The sequence below is a fragment of the Palaemon carinicauda genome, chromosome 1, assembly GCF_036898095.1.
Source record: "Palaemon carinicauda isolate YSFRI2023 chromosome 1, ASM3689809v2, whole genome shotgun sequence".
Classification (NCBI taxonomy): Eukaryota; Metazoa; Arthropoda; class Malacostraca; order Decapoda; family Palaemonidae; genus Palaemon; species Palaemon carinicauda.
In genome coordinates this window covers 177,031,209-177,050,532 of record NC_090725.1, presented here as the reverse complement: position 1 = coordinate 177,050,532, position 19,324 = coordinate 177,031,209, and the positions used below count along the sequence as shown (strand labels likewise).

The 19,324-nt window shown below is 38.2% G+C and overlaps 1 protein-coding gene and 1 long non-coding RNA gene across 2 annotated transcripts; one reads left to right on the top strand and one right to left on the bottom strand.

Annotated features, from left to right (window-relative positions):
- Positions 1–482: 482 nt before the first annotated feature.
- On the top strand, positions 483–8,300 carry LOC137652906 (uncharacterized). Its single transcript, XR_011046376.1, has 2 exons — positions 483–618; positions 7,576–8,300. It is a non-coding gene; the product is annotated as an uncharacterized lncRNA (long non-coding RNA).
- Positions 8,301–9,579: 1,279 nt separating this feature from the next.
- On the bottom strand, positions 9,580–11,775 carry LOC137628837 (uncharacterized). Its single transcript, XM_068360115.1, has 3 exons — positions 10,447–11,775; positions 9,960–10,240; positions 9,580–9,928 (listed from the first exon to the last, which is right to left on the bottom strand). Exons 1-3 carry the CDS (start codon positions 11,773–11,775, stop codon positions 9,580–9,582), a joined length of 1,959 nt encoding a protein of 652 aa, XP_068216216.1.
- Between the last annotated feature and the right edge of the window lie 7,549 nt (positions 11,776–19,324).

Here is a 19,324-nt window from a genome sequence, read left to right as displayed (position 1 = left end):
TGATTTAAGAATATTTTCATTTTTGTAAAGTGTGTGTTATTTCGATCACCAATACTTATTTCCAGTGCTTTGCTTGTATCCTGTGACTAAGAACCGATGTAAGAGGTTGATTTAAGAATAATTCCCGTTGAGAGTAGAGTAATCACCCTGTTTTTGTTTTGAGTGTAACGTAAAGAGACCTTTAGATATTCCGTGTTCATGTATATTATTGTTTGGTAGTTGCGTAATATTCTCAGAGCTCGGAGGTTTTCTAATCTGTATCAAATAATGTAATATGAAGCAGGTGAGTTTTGGAGCTCGGGAATTTATGTAATTCGCTAGTCATAATAATACTGAATTACTGAATTTTTGGTCTAGGAAATTTTATCTAGTAGCTGAATATAAGGTTAGTAATCACTTAAATCCTCCAATTTAATCATTATCCAAAATTTCACTGAAAGAATTCACTTTTAATTTTTCTTGAGCATATGATAGAAATTAACAATCATCTGTATTCTTCCAGGATCTTCTGCTGCCCTTGCAGATGCTGCAGATGCATCCTTGTTTGTGCGCATTCTCATAGTGGAGATTTTTGGAAGTGCCATTGGCCTCTTTGGTTTGATTGTTAGCATTTTACAGGTAATTATTTGAATTTAATTAAACACAGATATAATTTGTATGTGTAAAATTATTATATATTGGTCTTTGTTAGAGCATGAATTGATATAAAGCATTACATATATAAATTTTGGCATTTACTTGCAGTAAATGCAAAGAAATTTGTATGATAGGAAAATTTAAAGTAGACCAATTAACATAACCACATAGGGGATCACCAGGAGTTTTTACTTATTGTAAAGAAGTTACTCCAGAGTTTTAAGTGGCCATTGCCAAATTTACTCCAGCTTTCCTTATTTCTGGTGGCCTAGGTATTATGTAAAGAGTTGACCTGAATTATTTTTCCTTCATCTCTTTTAAGCTCACAGGAGGTGATGGCTGTTAAACAGCATCTTTAAAGGGCTAGATTTTTTTTATTGTACATTTGGAAACAAGAATTCCTTCCACACCTCTCTCTGAGGAAATGTACCTTGTCCTATCCTTATCGTGTAGTCTAGTTCCTGTGTATAGCTCCACCCACCACCTCTGCCAACTCTCCCTGCTCCATCTGTTTGATTACTCACCTTGAAGTAAGGGTGTAAAAGGATGCATTTTCTCAGAGCAAGGTGTGGCAGGAATCATCCTCTTTTTCACTTGTTTGATTATACTTTGGCTACTGCTTTGGATTTGGCACAGTGTGGAATGGACGGCATTCCATCTCAATCTGTGCCAATTTAGACGCCTTTACCCTCTGGTAGACCCCATTGGGTGCAGACCAAGTCTGTTAAGAGTCGGGCTCCAGTGATCCGGTTATAAGTCGCCCATATTTGCGGGTACAGTAATGGGTGACGCCAGGCATTGGAGTCGCCGGTGGGAGGGGCTAACCACCCCCACTGACCAGTGTACACCCACCTTAAGAGAGGCAGCCCTTCTCTAATAGAGAACTGGTCCCTGCTGAAGCCTCTTCTCGTGTTGGGCCACATGGGATAAGAGGACTGACATCCTCCGATAAGAGGTGGATAACCCGGCTTCCTCATACCAAAAAAATCCACCCCTCTGTTGACGACCTGGAAAATACAAAAATGGACCTCGGTACAGACAACTCCAACTCGGGTTTTAATATTGTAACGTTGGAACCTTGTATGCGTTATGGAAAGAATGATAAGAAAACACTAGAGAAGAATAGAGAGAGAGTGAGAAATGATGACGGTATAGAAAGATATAGTAAAGTAGAAGTATTAACTGGTCACTATGAAGTAGTGAATTATGAAAAAAAATTTATCTTAGAATTTGAAAACGGAAGAAATGAGCATGTAAATGTTTTCAATGTTAACAGGGAAATAGTCACTTAATGTGGAGGGCAGCCAAAAATTCTACCCCAGGGAAATGGAAGTCTCTTGATAGAGACACTATCCCCATTACAAGGAGAAAGGTTGAAAACACTTACAACATTGGATGGTCATAGTGTAAAATGCGTTTCGCACCCTACTTTCAACCAGAATAGAGGTGTGATTTATGCTCCAGAATTGTTGGATGTAGAGGAAAATTAAATTGAGGATGAACTGAAAAGTCAAGGAGTAGTAAAAGTAGTCAGAATGAGAGAGAGTTGGAGAACAACGTATTCCTCTTGCTACTTTGATTATAACATTTGATCAATGTAGATTACCAAATGTTATTAAGGCTGGTTGGCTGTTTTTGAAGGTGAAACCATATATCCCTTTACCATTGCGATGTTATCATTGCCAAATCTATGGCCATTTAAGCCAGAAATGCAAGGAAAAACTAAATAATTAGCCAGCTGTTTGTGCCAACTGTGGAAAAAGTAGTCATGGAGTATGCATAGAAAACCCAATTGCATACACTGTGGGGAAGCACACCCAGCTACATCTAAAAACTGCATTAATTTTATTTTCGAAAAAGAAATTCAAGCCATTAGGACCATGAAAAGGGTTACTTTTAAAGAGGCTCGTAAAAGAACTCTTGAAAAGCAAATAAGATCAGGGCAACCTTTTTCAATGGTTCTGAAGAAGAACTTGCCAAACAACACAAACAAAAATTATATCTCTACTTCTAAGGTAAAGAAACAAATGAAAGTAGTTAAAGAGGTTGAAAGTCCCATCGAAAATCTGTCAAGAAATTGTAGAAAAATCAAAACAGATACTTTAAAGGTCTGAAAGTTATTCAGTTGCCAACTACTCCGATTCTAAACAATAGTACAAACCTCTCAGGCCGTGTCCTTGCCCGATCCGATGGAGGTTCCACTTGAAACCAATTTACCTGGTGAACCTTTTGTGGGAAGGTGCAAAACCCTGACAGATCACAACCTTTTAATTGAAAAAGAGAGAGACCTCCATCTCTCTCGCCTCCTACCATAAGAAACATTAAAGTCACGACTTCAAATAAATATGATATCTTGTCTGCTGATGTTTCTCATCAACTAGAAGGTAAATTGAATCAATCAGAAAATCAAGTTGAGGTCCACCGTCCTCCTCAACAATTAGATCAAAAGGACACAAAGAAAAAGAGGAACACAAAACCCACTATATCAAGATCCTCTCTAGAGATACCACCGGGAAATATTGTTAGATCAAATATTGCCAGTGGGAAGACTTCATCTAAGGTGTCTTCCAAAAAATAAACCATAGTTTTTTCCTCCATTCTGCAATGGAATTGCCAGGGTTTAAGGGCGAAATATGAACAACTTAAGCTCCTCATACGTGAGTACTCCACTATAACAGTATCCCTATAACAGTATGTCTACAAGAAAGCAAGCTCGATTCTAATACTCCTTGTCCTCGCGAGTATGTTAGCTATAGGACACCATATGATCAACGAGCAGGGAGCCATGGGGGAAGTCCTATATACGTTCTGTTCTCTTTACTTGCCTCCAAATGATAACATCTCATATGATACTATAGTAGAGGTGATTAAACAGCTCCCACAACCTTTTCTCTTACTAGGAGATCTTAATAGTAGACATCCTTTATGGGGTAATGTTTTGGCAAATGCTAGGGATAATATTATATCATCAATTTTAGAGAATGGAGATGTCGGACTCCTTAATTCAGGAGAGCCCACACATTTTCATGTTCAGACAGGTACCTTGTCCTGCATTGACCTATCAGTTGCAAGCTCTTAACTGTCTTCTCGATTTTAATTGGAGAACATTAGATGATTGGCATACTAGTGATCATGCACCAATCATTATAAACACCAACAATGGTCCACCTTTACAGAGATCGCCACGATGGAATCTTGATAAGGCGGACTGGGTTAGATTTTGGGAGTTAAGTGAAATTGAAGGAAATGCAGAAGAGTTTGAAAGTGTTGATGATTCCATAGACTACTCTTCACACAGCAGGAGTCAATTCTATTCCCAAAACAATAGGGATATTCAGACGACAACCAGTCCCTTGGTTGTCATCAGAACTAACTGCCCTGCACTGAGCCACAAGAAAGTCTTTAACTCTATTGCGCATGGGCCGTACTGAGGAGAATTTAGTCATATACAAGAAATGTAGAGCACAGTTCCGTCGTGCCATGAAAGAAACTAGGCGCCAGTCTTGGATGTCATTAGTTTCCTCCATTAATAGTAGAACACCAACATCAATTGTGTGGAGGAAAGTCAAAAAGATAGCAGGCAAATTCACCCCGAACCCACCACCAGTGGTAAAGGTAAATGGGCAGTATATGACTGGAGCAACCAAAGTTAGCAATGCCCTGGCTGACCATTTTTGAAATGTATCGTGCAAGTGTGAAGCAGCTACTGGTCACCATTATAGGAGCATTGAAGAAAAGAAAGTTTTAAATTTTGCAACAAGAAAGCAAGAGTTATACAATTCTCCTTTTACTGAAAGAGAATTTGATTCTGCTCTTGCTACATGTAATGATACAGCCCCTGGACCCGATGGAATTCCATATGCAATGATTAAACACTTACCTTTTAATAAAAAGATATTTATTTTAAGCATTTTCAATAGAATATGGCATGATTAGTTATGCAAGTGTCTGGGAACTAGCCATTATTTTAGCCTTTTTAAAACCTGGTAAGAACAAGTTTTTAGCAGAAAATTATAGGCCAATTGCATTGACATCTTGGTTGTGCAAAATCATGGAGAAGATGGTCAATGTAAGACTGATGTGGTACCTTGAAAAGAAGGGTATTTTATCACCCATTCAATGTGGATTCAATAAAATGCACTCAACGACTGATGTGCTGTTACGATTGAGTCCTCCATTTGTGAAGCCTTTGCTTCCAAACAGCACCACGTGGCAGTCTATTTTTTATCTTGAAAAGGCATATGATACCACATGGAGATATGGTATACTTAAAAGAATCCATGAGTTTGGATTAAGATGAGAGCTACCACTATTTATTCAGGCATTTCTTTCACATAGTTTTCCAAGTGAGAGTTAGGGAAACTCTATCAGAGAGTAAATACCAGGAAGGAGGAGTTCCTCAGGGTAGTGTGCTGAGTGTAACCCTTTTTGCACTAGCAATAAATGGGATATCCTCAGTCATTCCCCGGGATGTTCTCGCAACATTATTTGTGGATGATCTCTCCATATTATTTGCTGGAGCTAGAATAGCAATGGTTGAGAGAAAAATACAACACACTATTGATAAAATTATCCAGTGGGCCGATATGAATGGATTTAAGTTTTCGACAAGTAAAACTACAATTGTCCATTTCTATTGTATCCGGGGAGTACATCCCGACCCAGATATATACATCAAAGGTCAATGGATCCCATGTGCAAGTGAAGCTAAAATTTTAGGGTTGATATTTGATTGTAGTCTTACATGGCTTTCTCACTTAAAAGTATTAAAAGCTAAATTTTTTGAAGCTCTGAATCTTTAAAAAGTATTGTCCCATACATTATGGGGGCCAGACCGCAATACTATTTTAAAATTATACAAGGCCTTGATTTTTTCCAAAATTAGTTATGGATGCGAAATATACTCCTCAGCCACCCCAAGCCGGTTGAAAATATTAGATTCTATACATCATGCTGGTATTAGATTGTCCACAGGAGCGTTTAGAACCTTGCCTATCACGAGTCTCCTTGTTGATGCTGCGGAGTTGCCTCTAGACCTTTACCGAAAATCCTCTATTATTAGTGATTGGTTTAGATTGCAAAGGCTCCCTAATTCTTTAGCCTTTCAGACTGCAAGCCTTGTAAGGCACTCAACATGCTTTGAGTTGCACCCAAAATCTTCTCAACCTTTTGGGTTTCGGGTGTAACAATTATTAAACAATCTGGATATAATTAGAATTAAAGTGCTTCCATTCAAGGTATCATCAACGCCTCCATGGAAATTACCTGATATATCTTTTTGTAAATACTTTATTGGAGTTAAGAAGAATATGACTGACTTAGAATCCAGGTCTCTTTTTATGGAACATGTTGCAGAACATAGGGGATCGACTTTTATATATACTGATGGCTCCAAATCTGATGCTGGCGTTGGATTTGGAGTACATAGTAATGATTTTAATTGTAGAGGTGCACTTCCTTTAACAGCTTCCATATTTACTGCTGAACTGTATGGCATACTTACCGCTATTGAGAAAATAGCTTTGGAAAAGGAGAGTAATTTTATAATTTTAGTGATGCAAGGAGTATTCTTCAAGTTTTAGAAGTTTTTAATTCTAGTAACCCTCTAATTTTAAAGATTTTAGAATGGCTTTTATTATTGGACGGAGAGGTATAACAGTTCGATTTTGTTGGGTTCCAGCACATGTAGGTGTGTCAGGGAATGAGAAGGCAGTTTTACTGGCAAAGAATGCGGCATCCGAGTTGATACCAAGGAGGTACGCCATTCCCTGTAATGATTTCCTACCTTACATCAAGAAATTGGTTTGTAATAAGTGACAACAGCACTTGGATAGTCTATATGGAAATTAAATGAGGGAAATAACAAATATCATATTACCTTGGAGGTATAACATGATACCCCGAAAATGGGAGACGACTCTTTGTCGTCTCCGTATTGGTCACACACGGTTGACACACGAGTTTCTGCTGAAGGGCCAACACCAACCCTATTGCGAGGACTGTTTAGTGCCTTTAACAGTTAGGCATTTGTTGACCGAATGCCCTAATTATAATAACTTGAGAAATAAGTATCTATTTGAGGCTTGAGGTGAGGATGGCAGGTTCATCCTTGCCAAGATTCTTGGACATGTGTCCTACTATGCGAGTTACATTTTTAGATTTATTTCAGAAGCAGGTCTTCTGAAAACTATTTAACTATTATAATGACTTCTTAACTTTTATGGTTTTAATTGAATTCTCTTTTATTTTTCATATATGATAAATGCTATCAGCGTCAATGACCTTAGATGTCAGGATGCCATAAAACTTTCAATCAATCAATCATCCTCTTTTCCACCGTTATCCTTATATCAAGGGGTTGATTGCCTGATGTGCCCTCTCCAAGGCCTTCTATCAAAGGCATCCACTCCCACTAAACCTCTTCTTCCCATATCGTTCACCTCATCTCCCCATCTAATTCTCTGCCTCCCTCTGTCTTTGTCCCCTAATATGGTCCTCCAAGCCCTCCTCACTGCCTCACCACCATCCTTCCTCCCTCCCTCCCCACCATGCCTACTCAACACATGCCCACACTATCTCAGTTGACACTCTAATCACCTCTGTAATCTTTACTATGATTGCCATTCATATATTTTTTCATTTTCCAATATTTCAAGCAGTGATAATCCCATAATCCACCCCAGTATTCTCATCTCTATTCTCAAAAGCTTTTCCTCAGAGCAAGGTCTGCCAGGAATCCCTGTGTCCAACTGTACATTAAGTAGTCCATTAAATACATGAGCATCAGGGCCTAGTGGAAGTCACTAATAATAATAATAATAATGATGAGAAGTTTCCTGTACTGTGTATGATTTTTAGGTGAAAAAGATAATGAACATCAAGACTTTCCTCATAATGTTTATAGAATATAGTTCTTACTCATTTCCTTTTCTATTACAGATCTCTAAAGCCAAGATGGGAGACAAAGTTTAAACTTATTCTTCTGAATTTATTATTGTAATCAGTCAAGTAATCTAAAGGACACTGTCAGTTGCATTTGAAAGTTGTTCCATCACACTTACGCCAGTTTATAATGTTCATTGTGTTGTTCATATCACCATTACCTTGTACTAGAGGTTAAGTTTTCTTATTTACCAGAATAAACTTCAAAATTATATGGTTAATAAATTTTTGATAAGGATATCTACAGTATTTACATAATGATTATGCAAACATTGCTTGTTCAGGAAAAGGATTGTCATTTGCATTACATTAGTACTGTGTAGTATGTAGCAGAAATGTATTTAAGAGTTTATTCTTTTTATATATTTTTTTTTTTGTAATAGGTCTTTCCTAAGCACAAAAATAATTGAAAATCCTTTTTTTTTTTCATTTTTTCCTATGATGTTATTTATGGTATTTTGGAGGTTCAGTTTAGTTTTGAGTGACTCATGAAAGTGCTGTTTAGAATAGCAGCATTTCATATTGTGTATCTACTCTTCTTAGATATATAGTTCTTATGTGGCTCATTTGCAATGTTTAGAAATGTAGTGGTATATATTAAGGCTTGGTGATGATGTAGTAGAAAGGTCATAATATTGAATGAGGAAGCCTGATTATTTGTATATATATGATTTTTCAATTTTGTGATCTTGAGATGTTAAATAGAGAAGTGTTGTGATGAATTTTGTTTCATTTAGAGTGTTCTTTGTGTATATCAACTGATTGTGCTGAAATTTAGTTTGTTTTGTATCAGTTGACAATTAGATTACATTCCATGTTTTGTGAATGATGCATGAAGCACTTTTTGTACATTGTAAATACATATACCTATTTCAGTTGTGTTAGGGCTCTATACCGCAACTTGTTTTGGATAACTTAATTTGAATAGTAAATTAATAAATAACTGAATTGTTGATATAGTATTTTTATAAATATTTCCATTAATTTATAACAATCTTGTGAACATTGGTGAAAATTATGCTGCTGTAATAGACCATGTGTCTATCATTCTTTGAAGGAGGACATTGTAAAGTTCTGAAGAGTCTGTGATGGGGGGGAAGAATGCTGATATTTTTCACTCCTGTACACTAACCTGATGTTGATGAGGGCCCGATGCCATTCATTGTTATTATTTTAGGGTTAAGGTGAAGTGTGGTCTTCAAGGAGTTTCTTGTTAAAGCCTAGAACAGGGAATCCAATATCTCATAATATCAAAGAAATATTTTCTCCTCTGATTAAGGACCGGTATCAATGTGAAAAGCCTGGACTCTGTGTGTGTATAAGGGAGACCTCGCAAGTTCAGGCTCACTTGAACTTGCCACAGCACCTCAGTAGCTAAAGGTCTTCTTTTGAGTGATGTCATGCACGGTGTTGTCCCAGAAAGAAACTACAGTTCCAGTCCTCGCCAGCATACTTACAACGTAGTGATTAGCGGGCTGGGGCCGAACATAGCACGGGTTACTGACCGTGATCCCGCTACCCTATATTAAAATTAATAGCCCTGTCAGAACCACAAACAGTGATTAGCAATACACTTGTTTTGGTTCTGGGCATTGGGACTCGAGCAATTGAACCCTGGGTGAGATTTTCTCAATATCATTACTGTACTGTAACAGATAAATGAAAGTTTCCTTTTCTACATGAACAGGGCCAGATTAAGCTGGTGGGAGGCCTAGGGCCAACTCTGGTGGGAGGACCCCTTTCCAACTCTCATTGCATACACCACAAACTATAGTCTAATCAATCTAATGGCCAAAATAGAGGAATACTAAATAGGTTGGTTTTATTTAGGAAACACCACAATGGGACTATTCTTCCGATTATGAATACAGTATGCTTAAATTCAAAATAAAATACAATGGGACTATTCTTCCAATTATCACTATGCATAAATTCAAAATAAAATACAATGGGACTATTCTTTCGATCATATGCATAAATTAAAAATAAAATACAGTGGGACTATTCTTCAAATTGTGAATATGCATAAGACGTTTGTGTCATAGGTGTCCATAACCTGTTTTCAACTAACTTTAGCTTTGAGAAAGAGCACTCCCCACTGCAGTTTGTCATCATTAGGACAAGGTATATTCGTAGAGCTATCTCTATGTTTGGGAAAGTGTCATGCACACCCTTGTCCAATACAAGTCTATACAGGAAAAGCTCAGTGCTGATATCTGTTGGCTCCTCATCTGTGAATATATTAGCAAATGTGACAAACTGGCACAGTTCCTCAAATGTTATATCCAAGTCATCTGGATATGATCTGAAGAGTTGCTCTGCTGAGTTGCAAAGTTCATCTGAAGAAAGCCTTTGCAGATGTCTAAAAAAGATGAATTTACTTGATCTGTTTGTATGCTTCCAGACGTTGACCGAGAGAAGATATAAACTGATCAATGTTAGGTAAGAAAGTTTGTGTTCTGTATTTTTCAGAATTTAGATCAAGTTTTGCATGTTTTAGAGTTTTATTAGTTGCATCTGTTCTTTGCAGAATATCATTCCAGAAGGTGGTGTAAATTCCTGTTTCAAGCCGATTCATCTGTTTTAACAGTCCTCCTGCTTCACTGCGTAAACACCATTTTTCTTCAATGTCATCGACAATATGTTTAGGTGCCTCCTTAATCTGCTCATAATTATGCTTAAGAGATCTAGTTGCATCAGCTCTGCAGGACCAGCGCGTTGTTGTGTCATGTTTGAGGGTCAATGATGAATCACTTTTTTTTTTAAAGCCTCATCCAGACGTTGATACCGATGGGTTTAAATTGTAAAGAAGAAAAACAGCTTTTCAAGAAAGTCAAAGAAATGTACAGCACTTGAGCAGCATTTTACAGCATTTTTACCAACCAGGTTAAGAGAATGTGCTGTACAAGGAATCCAGGATGCAAGATTGTTCTTCTTTCTCACTTTGTCTTGAAGACCATTGTACCTACCACTCATTGCTGAATCATTGTCATAGCTTTGTCCACGGCAGTTTCCAAGGGCCAGGTCATGTGTGTTTAAAAATTTCATCAAAGCATTGAACATATCTTCAGCACCATGCCCCGTGTTTGCCATAAAGGTTACAAAGCATTCCACAGGGCTATCTTTCTCCATGTACCTCAATACAAGGGTCAGTTGATCAAAATGGGCTGCATCAGGTGTAGAGTCCAAAGAGATTGAGTAGTATTTTGACTTCTTAACTCTGGAAATAATTTCTCTGTGGAGTTGTTCACCCATTATGCTGATAACCTCTTCCAGTATTGTAGATGACAAATAGTTTGTGTGACCCTTTCCACGATTAGCTTCAGTTTTGATATGCTGAGCGAGAAAATCATCATACTGGGCAATAAGTTCAAAAATACCTAGAAAGTTTCCATTTCTAGGTGAACCAACCAACTCATCTCCTCGAAATGCTAAGCTCCGCTCAGCAATGAAATGAATAACACTAATTACTCGTTTCAACACCAATCTCCAATACTGTTCAAGGTGTTCAACCTGTTGTGTCAGTTCTATATCCACACGTCCAATTGCTTTTAACCTCCTATTGAAAGCAACTGTAGCCTTTATATGTCCTGCTGACTGCTCATAATTTCTTAGACGTTCGTGTGAATGTTTCCAATCACAGAATCCAGTGGATGAGAGCAGAGAAGAGACAGATTTTTCTGTCTCTAAGCTCATCAATCTGCACGTAAAACAGTAAACACATCCCTGTGAGGGAGAGAAGCATAACCAGTTTCTTATTATGACTTCCCCATTATGATTTTGATGGCGGAAGAGCCCAAGTGTACACATTCTTGGATTACCATCCTTTCTAGTTTGCTGCTTCAAATGTGTTGAGAACAATTTTTCATCACAGTGCTTAACTGTTGATACGCCCCTTTTCAGCCAGTACTCTCGCATCTGCTCCGAAATAATGGATGGCCAAATTCCAATGTCATTGCCCCTTGGTGGGCCCTCAACTTCAGCTTCTGAAAAAGGTGTGTCAATATCAGCCTCCATTTCTTTATCTTCTCCAGATGGATCCATTACTATTTCTGCCTTTTCCTTGTCAGGATCAGTGGCTTGGTTAACCATTTCCGCAGCTTGATCAGGTTCTGTAAGCTCATTACTCTTTTCTGACATCTGTCTTGGTGGATGTTGAACAGTGAAGAACTGGTCCAATTTTTTAATCTTTCCCATTTCTTCTTCTGATTTTGTTATTGCTTCCTTTGCTTTACGTCTTTTTGAAGCCCCAGACTCCTAATTTCTTTTGCAGTGCCTATGTCTGTCTCCTTCTTGATTGTCCATGGCACTATATGTTAGTAAATCGTAATCTGAAAATACACGAAATGACCACACTCACCAAAAAATTGAAAATTTAACCAAATTAACAAAAAACTTTCGAAAGTTCCAGTAATATATTTATTACCTATTGCCTATATCAGTAATAATAATAAAGGAAAAGGAAACTTTTATAATTTTTCAACATTTCATAAATATCCTAATTCGTTTGTCTCTCTCCCCTCATCTTTCCTTAACGCTCCTTGTCCCTTATGACTTCCTGGCTAGTAATAGGTTTGGAATGCCTGATTAAACTAAAATGTGACTAAATAGTGAATGACTAAAAAAATGTAAGAAGATAAAATAAAATACGAAAAGGAACACACACTCGCCTCCCACCTCAATAATTGGTGCATCATTACGCAAAAAAATGCACAGTCATGCAATGTAAAAACACTGAATATACTCTAGAGTCTCCAGACCATGGATTTTCCCCTTGCTTTACATAAATATGAACCAAAACGAACGTTTTTGGTGATGGAAAACTATTTTACCAATTTGATTTATCACAATACAACATATTTCAGTACTCAGTACCTCACCAACGAATGCCTGGCTTATTCATGAACATAGGATACTATTGATAAGAGGCCTAGAATTACATTAAATATGTTAAACAACAAAACTCAGCCGTGATGGATTGCAGTACGCTCAAAGTGCTGCTAACATACAGGGTTGTCAGATGGTCATTACAGTTTGTTGCTTATCTCTCTCTCTCTCTCTCTCTCTCTCTCTCTCTCTCTCTCTCTCTCTCTCTTTCTCTCTCTCTCCTCTTTCTCCTCTCTCTCTCTCTCTCTCTCTCTCTCTTTCTCTCTCTCTCTTTCTCTCTCTCTCTCTCTCTCTCTTTCTCTCTCTCTCTCTCTCTCTCTCTCTCTCTCTCTCTCTCTCTCTCTCTCTCTCTCAAGTCTGGAAATGTGGATAAAATTCTTGCTGAATTCAAAGAAAATCTGGAAATTTCATTAAAGGATCTGGAAATCTGGATAAAACTCCATAAATCTGAAAAAAAACAAATTTTCTTGGCAATCTGGCAACACTGCACAGCTGGACCAATTTTCTCTTATTGTCGCAGAAGAAAAAGGACCAAATTGCATGGTAACGAAAGAAAGCAAAACCTGCAGGCACTTGACTGCATGGTACTAACACTCGTTTAGTTATGACTACGATACTAATCGTCTTAAATCAAAATTTATTGTTTATATTAGTGGGTGGCCCAGGGCCCTGCCCCCCTGCCCCCCCCTCCCCCTGATCCGGCCCTGTACATGAACATTACTATTTTAATGCCGAGTAATTTTAGTCAGGTTGATAAAGGAGTAAACTGCAAAATTATAAAAAAGGCTTTATTTTCATGTTAAAGCACAATTATAGAAAAACTTAGTCCTACAATGGAAGAAAATGATGGACAAAAACGCTTTGGGCGCAGATGCAATTATTATTCCGTTTAATGACCATGTTACCATTTTTTATGTTTCACTATCTGCTGACGTCCACCTAGGTACAGTCTGGTCTTGTCAACAAAGAACTAAGATTATATCTACATTTTCTTTTTTTTTTTTGCTGATCAGTTTTGTTGTAGATTTGTACATTTTCAGAATTTCTGCCAAGTTGTTCAGCATACATGAAGAACTAGCTCTCCACTCACGATCACCTTCCCTTCTGGGCTAATCTTCAAGAGGTGTAATGACATGTAGAATAAATAAAAAGGAAACTCAGCATCATTTAAAGATAAAATTTACAATCATTACTAATGGGTTTATTACTACATAGCTTTGGTGAGAACCACCTAATCGTTTTCACTTAAGGTGTTCAGTATATTTGGTTTTCTTTACTCATTATTCTCTCTATTACTAATTACGTACAATAAAGGACTTTTTGTGACAGGAGGGACATAAAATAAAGTTTTTGATTATTTTTAGTAGGCAGCATAAAAGGTCCAATAAGTGACTTTTCTCCTGCTTGAAATAACATCTATGCTCATTATATACCAGGACAGGTTAGTTTACACCAATTACCCCACTCTGTGTACGACATTGCGCAAACCTTAAGCAAAAGGCAAATTCATGAGAAGTTAAAGGGCAGATGAGGGATAACAATTACAACCAATCAAAATTAAAAACAATGTATTATTTCTATATAGATGATGTAACTTTTACAATGTAACAGCAAACCCTCAACCACCATTCAATCTTCTGTCATCGAAGGATACACACAACGCATCTTGTGTGATCATCATTTCAAGAAGATTATCAAGATTAATACTCGAAGTCTAGTATTTTTCTTTCTTAGTATGTTTCATTAGCCCCAGCAATGTGTACTTGTTTTAGTTTCTTTCTTGTCTGCTGAATGTTTATTGTTGTGTTTCATATGATTTTTTAAGTAATTTTAATGTCCTATACAATATGTCTCTTGGTAACACACCCCCCCCCCCCCCCCCCCCCCCCCGATGCTGAAGCCTTGATGAGGAGGGGGGTCCTAGGGATCAGCAGCTGGGCTCCGATGTTCCGTGGGAATAAATTTCCCACTGATTTTTGGTGCCAAGCTGTTGATCCAACTAATTTAGTCAGCACTTTCTCTTTTTCTTTTGTTTTTTAATTTTTTCTCCCATCTCCAACTCTTGGGCATGAACTTGTTGGTGACTTTGGCGTTTGTTTGAATATGGTTTGGCTGCCTCTTTGGATTTGGCGCTGCTGGAATGGATGGCATGCCATCTCAAAAGAACTCGAGTACCCGACGTGCCCAAGTGAGGGGAATGTTTTATGTCAAACCTTTCCCTCAGTGCTGGGTCTGACGTTGACCGCCGTCATGACGCCTCAAGTGCTGAGGGCGGGGTGCATATGTTAGTGTGTGAATGATATACGTACACATTGTGGTTCCATCTTATGTCTCTTCAATGTGATATAGAAATATCAGACTTGTAGGTTACTTCTTAGAATAAGTCAAAGTTTTAGGTTAACTTTAATCAATTTATAGATAGCTCCATCACTGGAGTATGGATGGTTTGGTCGGATGACCATTCCGTATGAAAAGCTGAATAGAACTGCTTTACAATAAGCTTGCGTCGATAACGTAACATTAGTTATCTCAGCGTTTATTACAAATACAAAGAGAAATGATCACGTAGCCTTATGGCCGGAAGTCAGGTGATTCCGGTAGGGATGAATTGGTCAACTGTTTCTCACGGGAGGCGTTGTGACATGTTTACAAGACATACATATATGGTTACCCATGCAATGCTTTCCAAGGATTGCTTTAGCATAGTCTATTTTCACATCCTGTTATGGCTGTCGTCACACTCCCAACTCTCCAATGATCCCTTGGGTCATGGGTTTATAAATGTATATATTACATTAGCTCGGACAGCTACCTTCAAGTATTGAACATTAAAAGTTACGTTAAAATGTTTCCTAGGAGTGTGACCGGATATATATTTTAGTCATAGCCATAAACAAGTGATTAAGGAAGAATATGCATAAAAAAATACATACCTAACATACATAGTCATAAACAAAGAAAAATGCATGGAAAATACAGATCCATGTATGCTATATATGGCATAATGCTAGCAAATGATTATGAGGTACCACAAAAAAAAATTGAACACATATATACGAATTGGTAACTTGTTAAAGAATAGTTGTTACTTTTGTTAAAGATACAGATATAACTGATATTTTTGGGCTCAAGCTATGTCGTCCTGATGGAAGGTTCCTTCAGTAGCTTCCTTTGGATATATATAACTACTGTACCATAAATATTCCCAGAGAATTAAACTAAAGGTTTTCACAGAATTCTAACTTCTGGCACGAGTACCCTAAAGGTTTCCCTCTAGGATATCGTATATCAACAGGGGACGCATACATTAACACCCACCCCACCTAGCGTTTACGCTTCGAGGGGGAAAGATGGCGAGGTAACTGAGGAGCCGTTCCAAAGTTACCCTTCCTTCGTTACTGTTACAGTACTCGCAACGTAAACAAACCGTCTGCCATACTGTGTGACGTCACGTCCGTCCTCATTCCGATTCTGGTAGCTCCCAACACCGTTTTTTTGTTCCCAGTGATCATCTTTTATCTTGTGCATCCTGCGCCATGTCTCAACCTTCTGCCTCGCCTTCTTCTGGAAAGTTGAGTACCAGGTTCTTGTATTGTTTAAATAAGCTCTGGCCGTAAAGTAACGATTTTTTACGCTAAAATCTTGTGTTTTGTGGCCGAGCTGTGCCTTGCCCGGAGGCGCCATTTTATGACGCCGCTGTTCACCTTGCATGCTTTATTTAGTTAGCCAGAACAGCCTTCCCGGCCTTATAACTAATTAAAATATCATTAGTTATTTAGTCTTCATTAATAGGAATTAGTTATATTATGCCGATGGTATTCTTCGGCGCTCTTAGTTAGCCGACCCCATACTAGACTTTTAGCCTAGCCTAGGCCGCAGCCTAGTGTTCATGTTTACTTCTGCTTGATATAATAAGTGTTCCTAGTGTTAATGTTAATGAAGATATAGGCATTTTTAAACATACAAGATTCAGTGTTGCACATATCTTTCGCCTTCTAGGGACCATACAAGGGACCGTGCCTGGTCCATCCATGTCACATCCCCTAACCCAACGTTGGGACCCTTGTATGCTTCCTTATCTCCCCTGTTACCTTCGGGTAACCTCCTGGGTAGCCTTGCCATATCTTAGCCCCTTACCTGGAAATATTTTCGGGTAGGTTAGGCTAGATCGTTCTTCCCTCTTCCCTATCATAGTTTATGGGTGACCTCGGACAGAACCCCAGAGTACCTATCGTTCATCCCAGTCCACCCTTAGGGAACGCCTTACCCTTTAGGTATCGACTGAGACTGAAGGTGGAGGGGCCCTGCCCTTCCCCCTAGACTGCTCTTGGTTGGGACACGTCCCTTCCTCCTGTAGCCTAGCGATACGTCTTCCCAGCCCTCCCTAATCTAGGAGAAGCTCTCCTGGTTTAGGTTAGGCTTTGGGGGATTCTGTTTTATTATAGTTTAGGACAGTACACCAGTGCTGTTCCTACTCTGAGCTAACCTACCCTAGGGTTGAAGAGTGTTTCTCTCCTGCCTGGGTAGTATAGCATCTAACAGATCCCCCCCCCCCCCTTGGGAGCTTTAGGGTCCGCTGTCCTACAATTCCCCCCATGGGGAGAATTGTAGGTTAAGCTGTGTTCTCCTGCTTGGCTGGCCGCTCTGCTACACTTCCCCCTCATAGTCGAACTATAGGGTAGTGTTGGTAGCCGGCCTGCCAGCGGAAGATCACCCCCCACCCCCCATTTTTGAGTGTCCTCTGATCCTCCCTTGGATTACCATAAGCATCCAGCCGTCTGCCGGCTCCCTGCCGCCGGGTGATAGGCATATCCCCTCCTATCATGAGAGCACTCCTTCCGGAGGGAAGCTGGTCGGGTATCGGACATTACCCTTCCCCACTCCCTCCTTATCTTTCTCTCTTCTATCATGGTGCCGGTCCACTGCCGCCTCCGCCTGCCGGCGCTAGCCGCCAGCACCCCAGGTGACTTTCCTACTTCATAGGATGTTCCTATCTGAGGATTACCTAAGGCGACAACCTATATTATTGTTCATTAGTAACTGATTAAGAATATTTGTTACCTTGATAAAGATATAAGTACATCAAATTGATACGATTGTTCATTAGTAATTGATTAAGAATATTTGTTACCTTGGTAATGATATAAATACATCAAATATATATATATATATATATATATATATATATATATATATATATATATATATATATATATATATATATATACTGTATATATATGTATATGTATATATATATATATATATATATATATATATGTATATATATATATATATATATATATAAATGTATATATATATATATATATATATATATATATATATATATATATATACAGTATGTATATATATATATATATATATACAGTGAACCCTCGTTTATGGCGGTAGATAGGTTCCAGACCCGACCGCGATAGGTGAAAATCCGCGAAGTAGTGACACCATATTTACCTATTTATTTAACATGTATATTCAGACTTTTAAAACCTTCCCTTGTACGTAGTACTGTTAACAAACTACCCTTTAATGCATGTATTACAGTACTCTAAACTAAAACAGGCACAAATATTAAAGGCGATTTTAAATCATGCGTTTCCTAAACACGCCAAAAAGCACGATAAAAGATGGCAACCAATGTTTTGTTTACGTTTATCTCTGATCATAATGAAGAAACAAACGCATTTAGTGTACACATCTGTGTATAGGTTAGTTTTTGCATCGATTACATTGATTATACAGTATGTTGATTTTGTTATTACCAATGTTTTACTTAATTTTTCTTAGGACTTCCAAATAAAATGTTTTTCTTTATGACGCCGCCTGAAACGACGGCGTCATAAAGTATGCTCAGTAAACAACCATGCTCAGTAAACAAAGAAGGCATTTAACGCGCATGATGAAAGTGATAAATAATGATATTACAGTAAAAGCTTTTAGAAAATATGTTATTACAAATATTATTTACCGTATCTATATAAAATCATACAGTACATACGTAGCAAAGCAGGAAAACAATTTACGAGAGAGAGAGAGAGAGAGAGAGAGAGAGAGAGAGAGAGAGAGAGAGAGAGAGAGAGAGAGAGAGAGAGATTGTTTTACATACGTAAATGTAAATTTTAAACAAAAAAAATATGATAGGTTACAACATATATACTCTTCAGACTTTTAAAACCTTCCCTTTAACCTAATGCATACTAAACTAAAACAGGCAAAAATATTAAAATGTTAGAATATTAAAGTAAAAAATAAAGATTGTTACTGTACTCACCACGAAAGAAGTTCAAGAAAAACTTGAATGATGATGGCGATGAATTTGCTGCACAGTAGAAATGATGATGATGAAGCTGATGATGTCTTCTACTGTGCAGCCAATGATAGTATTTTACGTCTCTTCAGAAGGAGGTGTCTTTTCCTGGGACACCTCTTCAACTTCTTCCAGGGAAACTTCTTCAATTTCTTCCGAAGGCATACTAGCAGGAGGAACTGGCTCTTTTTTTGCAAGGCTGGAAGAACATTGTGATCGGAAGTTGCTGCCGCTGCTGCTTTTTACGCTCTTAAGAGCATCCTGTAGGGAGTCATGTCTTCATCGATTTTGTTGCAGAATTGCATAGAACAAACCATATCCTCGTCCCACTCTTGCAACATTTCTTTCACCTCCTTTATATGGTTGCAGACCTTGGCAAGCCATTCTAATGTTAAGCCCGTTTCTTCGACATTTTATTGGGTCTCTTCCTGTGTTTCGCTCTCTTCTTCACTGGCCGATTTCGTCAGGTCTTCTAGGTCTGCGTCAGTTAGCGGCTGGGAATGGCAGTCCAACAACTCGTCGACGTCTTCAGTCGTC

Bases quoted from the DNA above. Each gene is read 5' to 3' on its own strand.
- LOC137628837 (XM_068360115.1), bottom strand. From the start codon at position 11,775: ATGGGAAAGATTAAAAAATTGGACCAGTTCTTCACTGTTCAACATCCA. The intron at 10,241-10,446 runs GTAAAATGCTGC...AATTATGAGCAG, and splicing joins ACCTGGTTGGTAAAAATGCT to ATTAAGGAGGCACCTAAACA. The intron at 9,929-9,959 runs GTAAATTCATCT...ACATCTGCAAAG, and splicing joins GAAGCATACAAACAGATCAA to GCTTTCTTCAGATGAACTTT.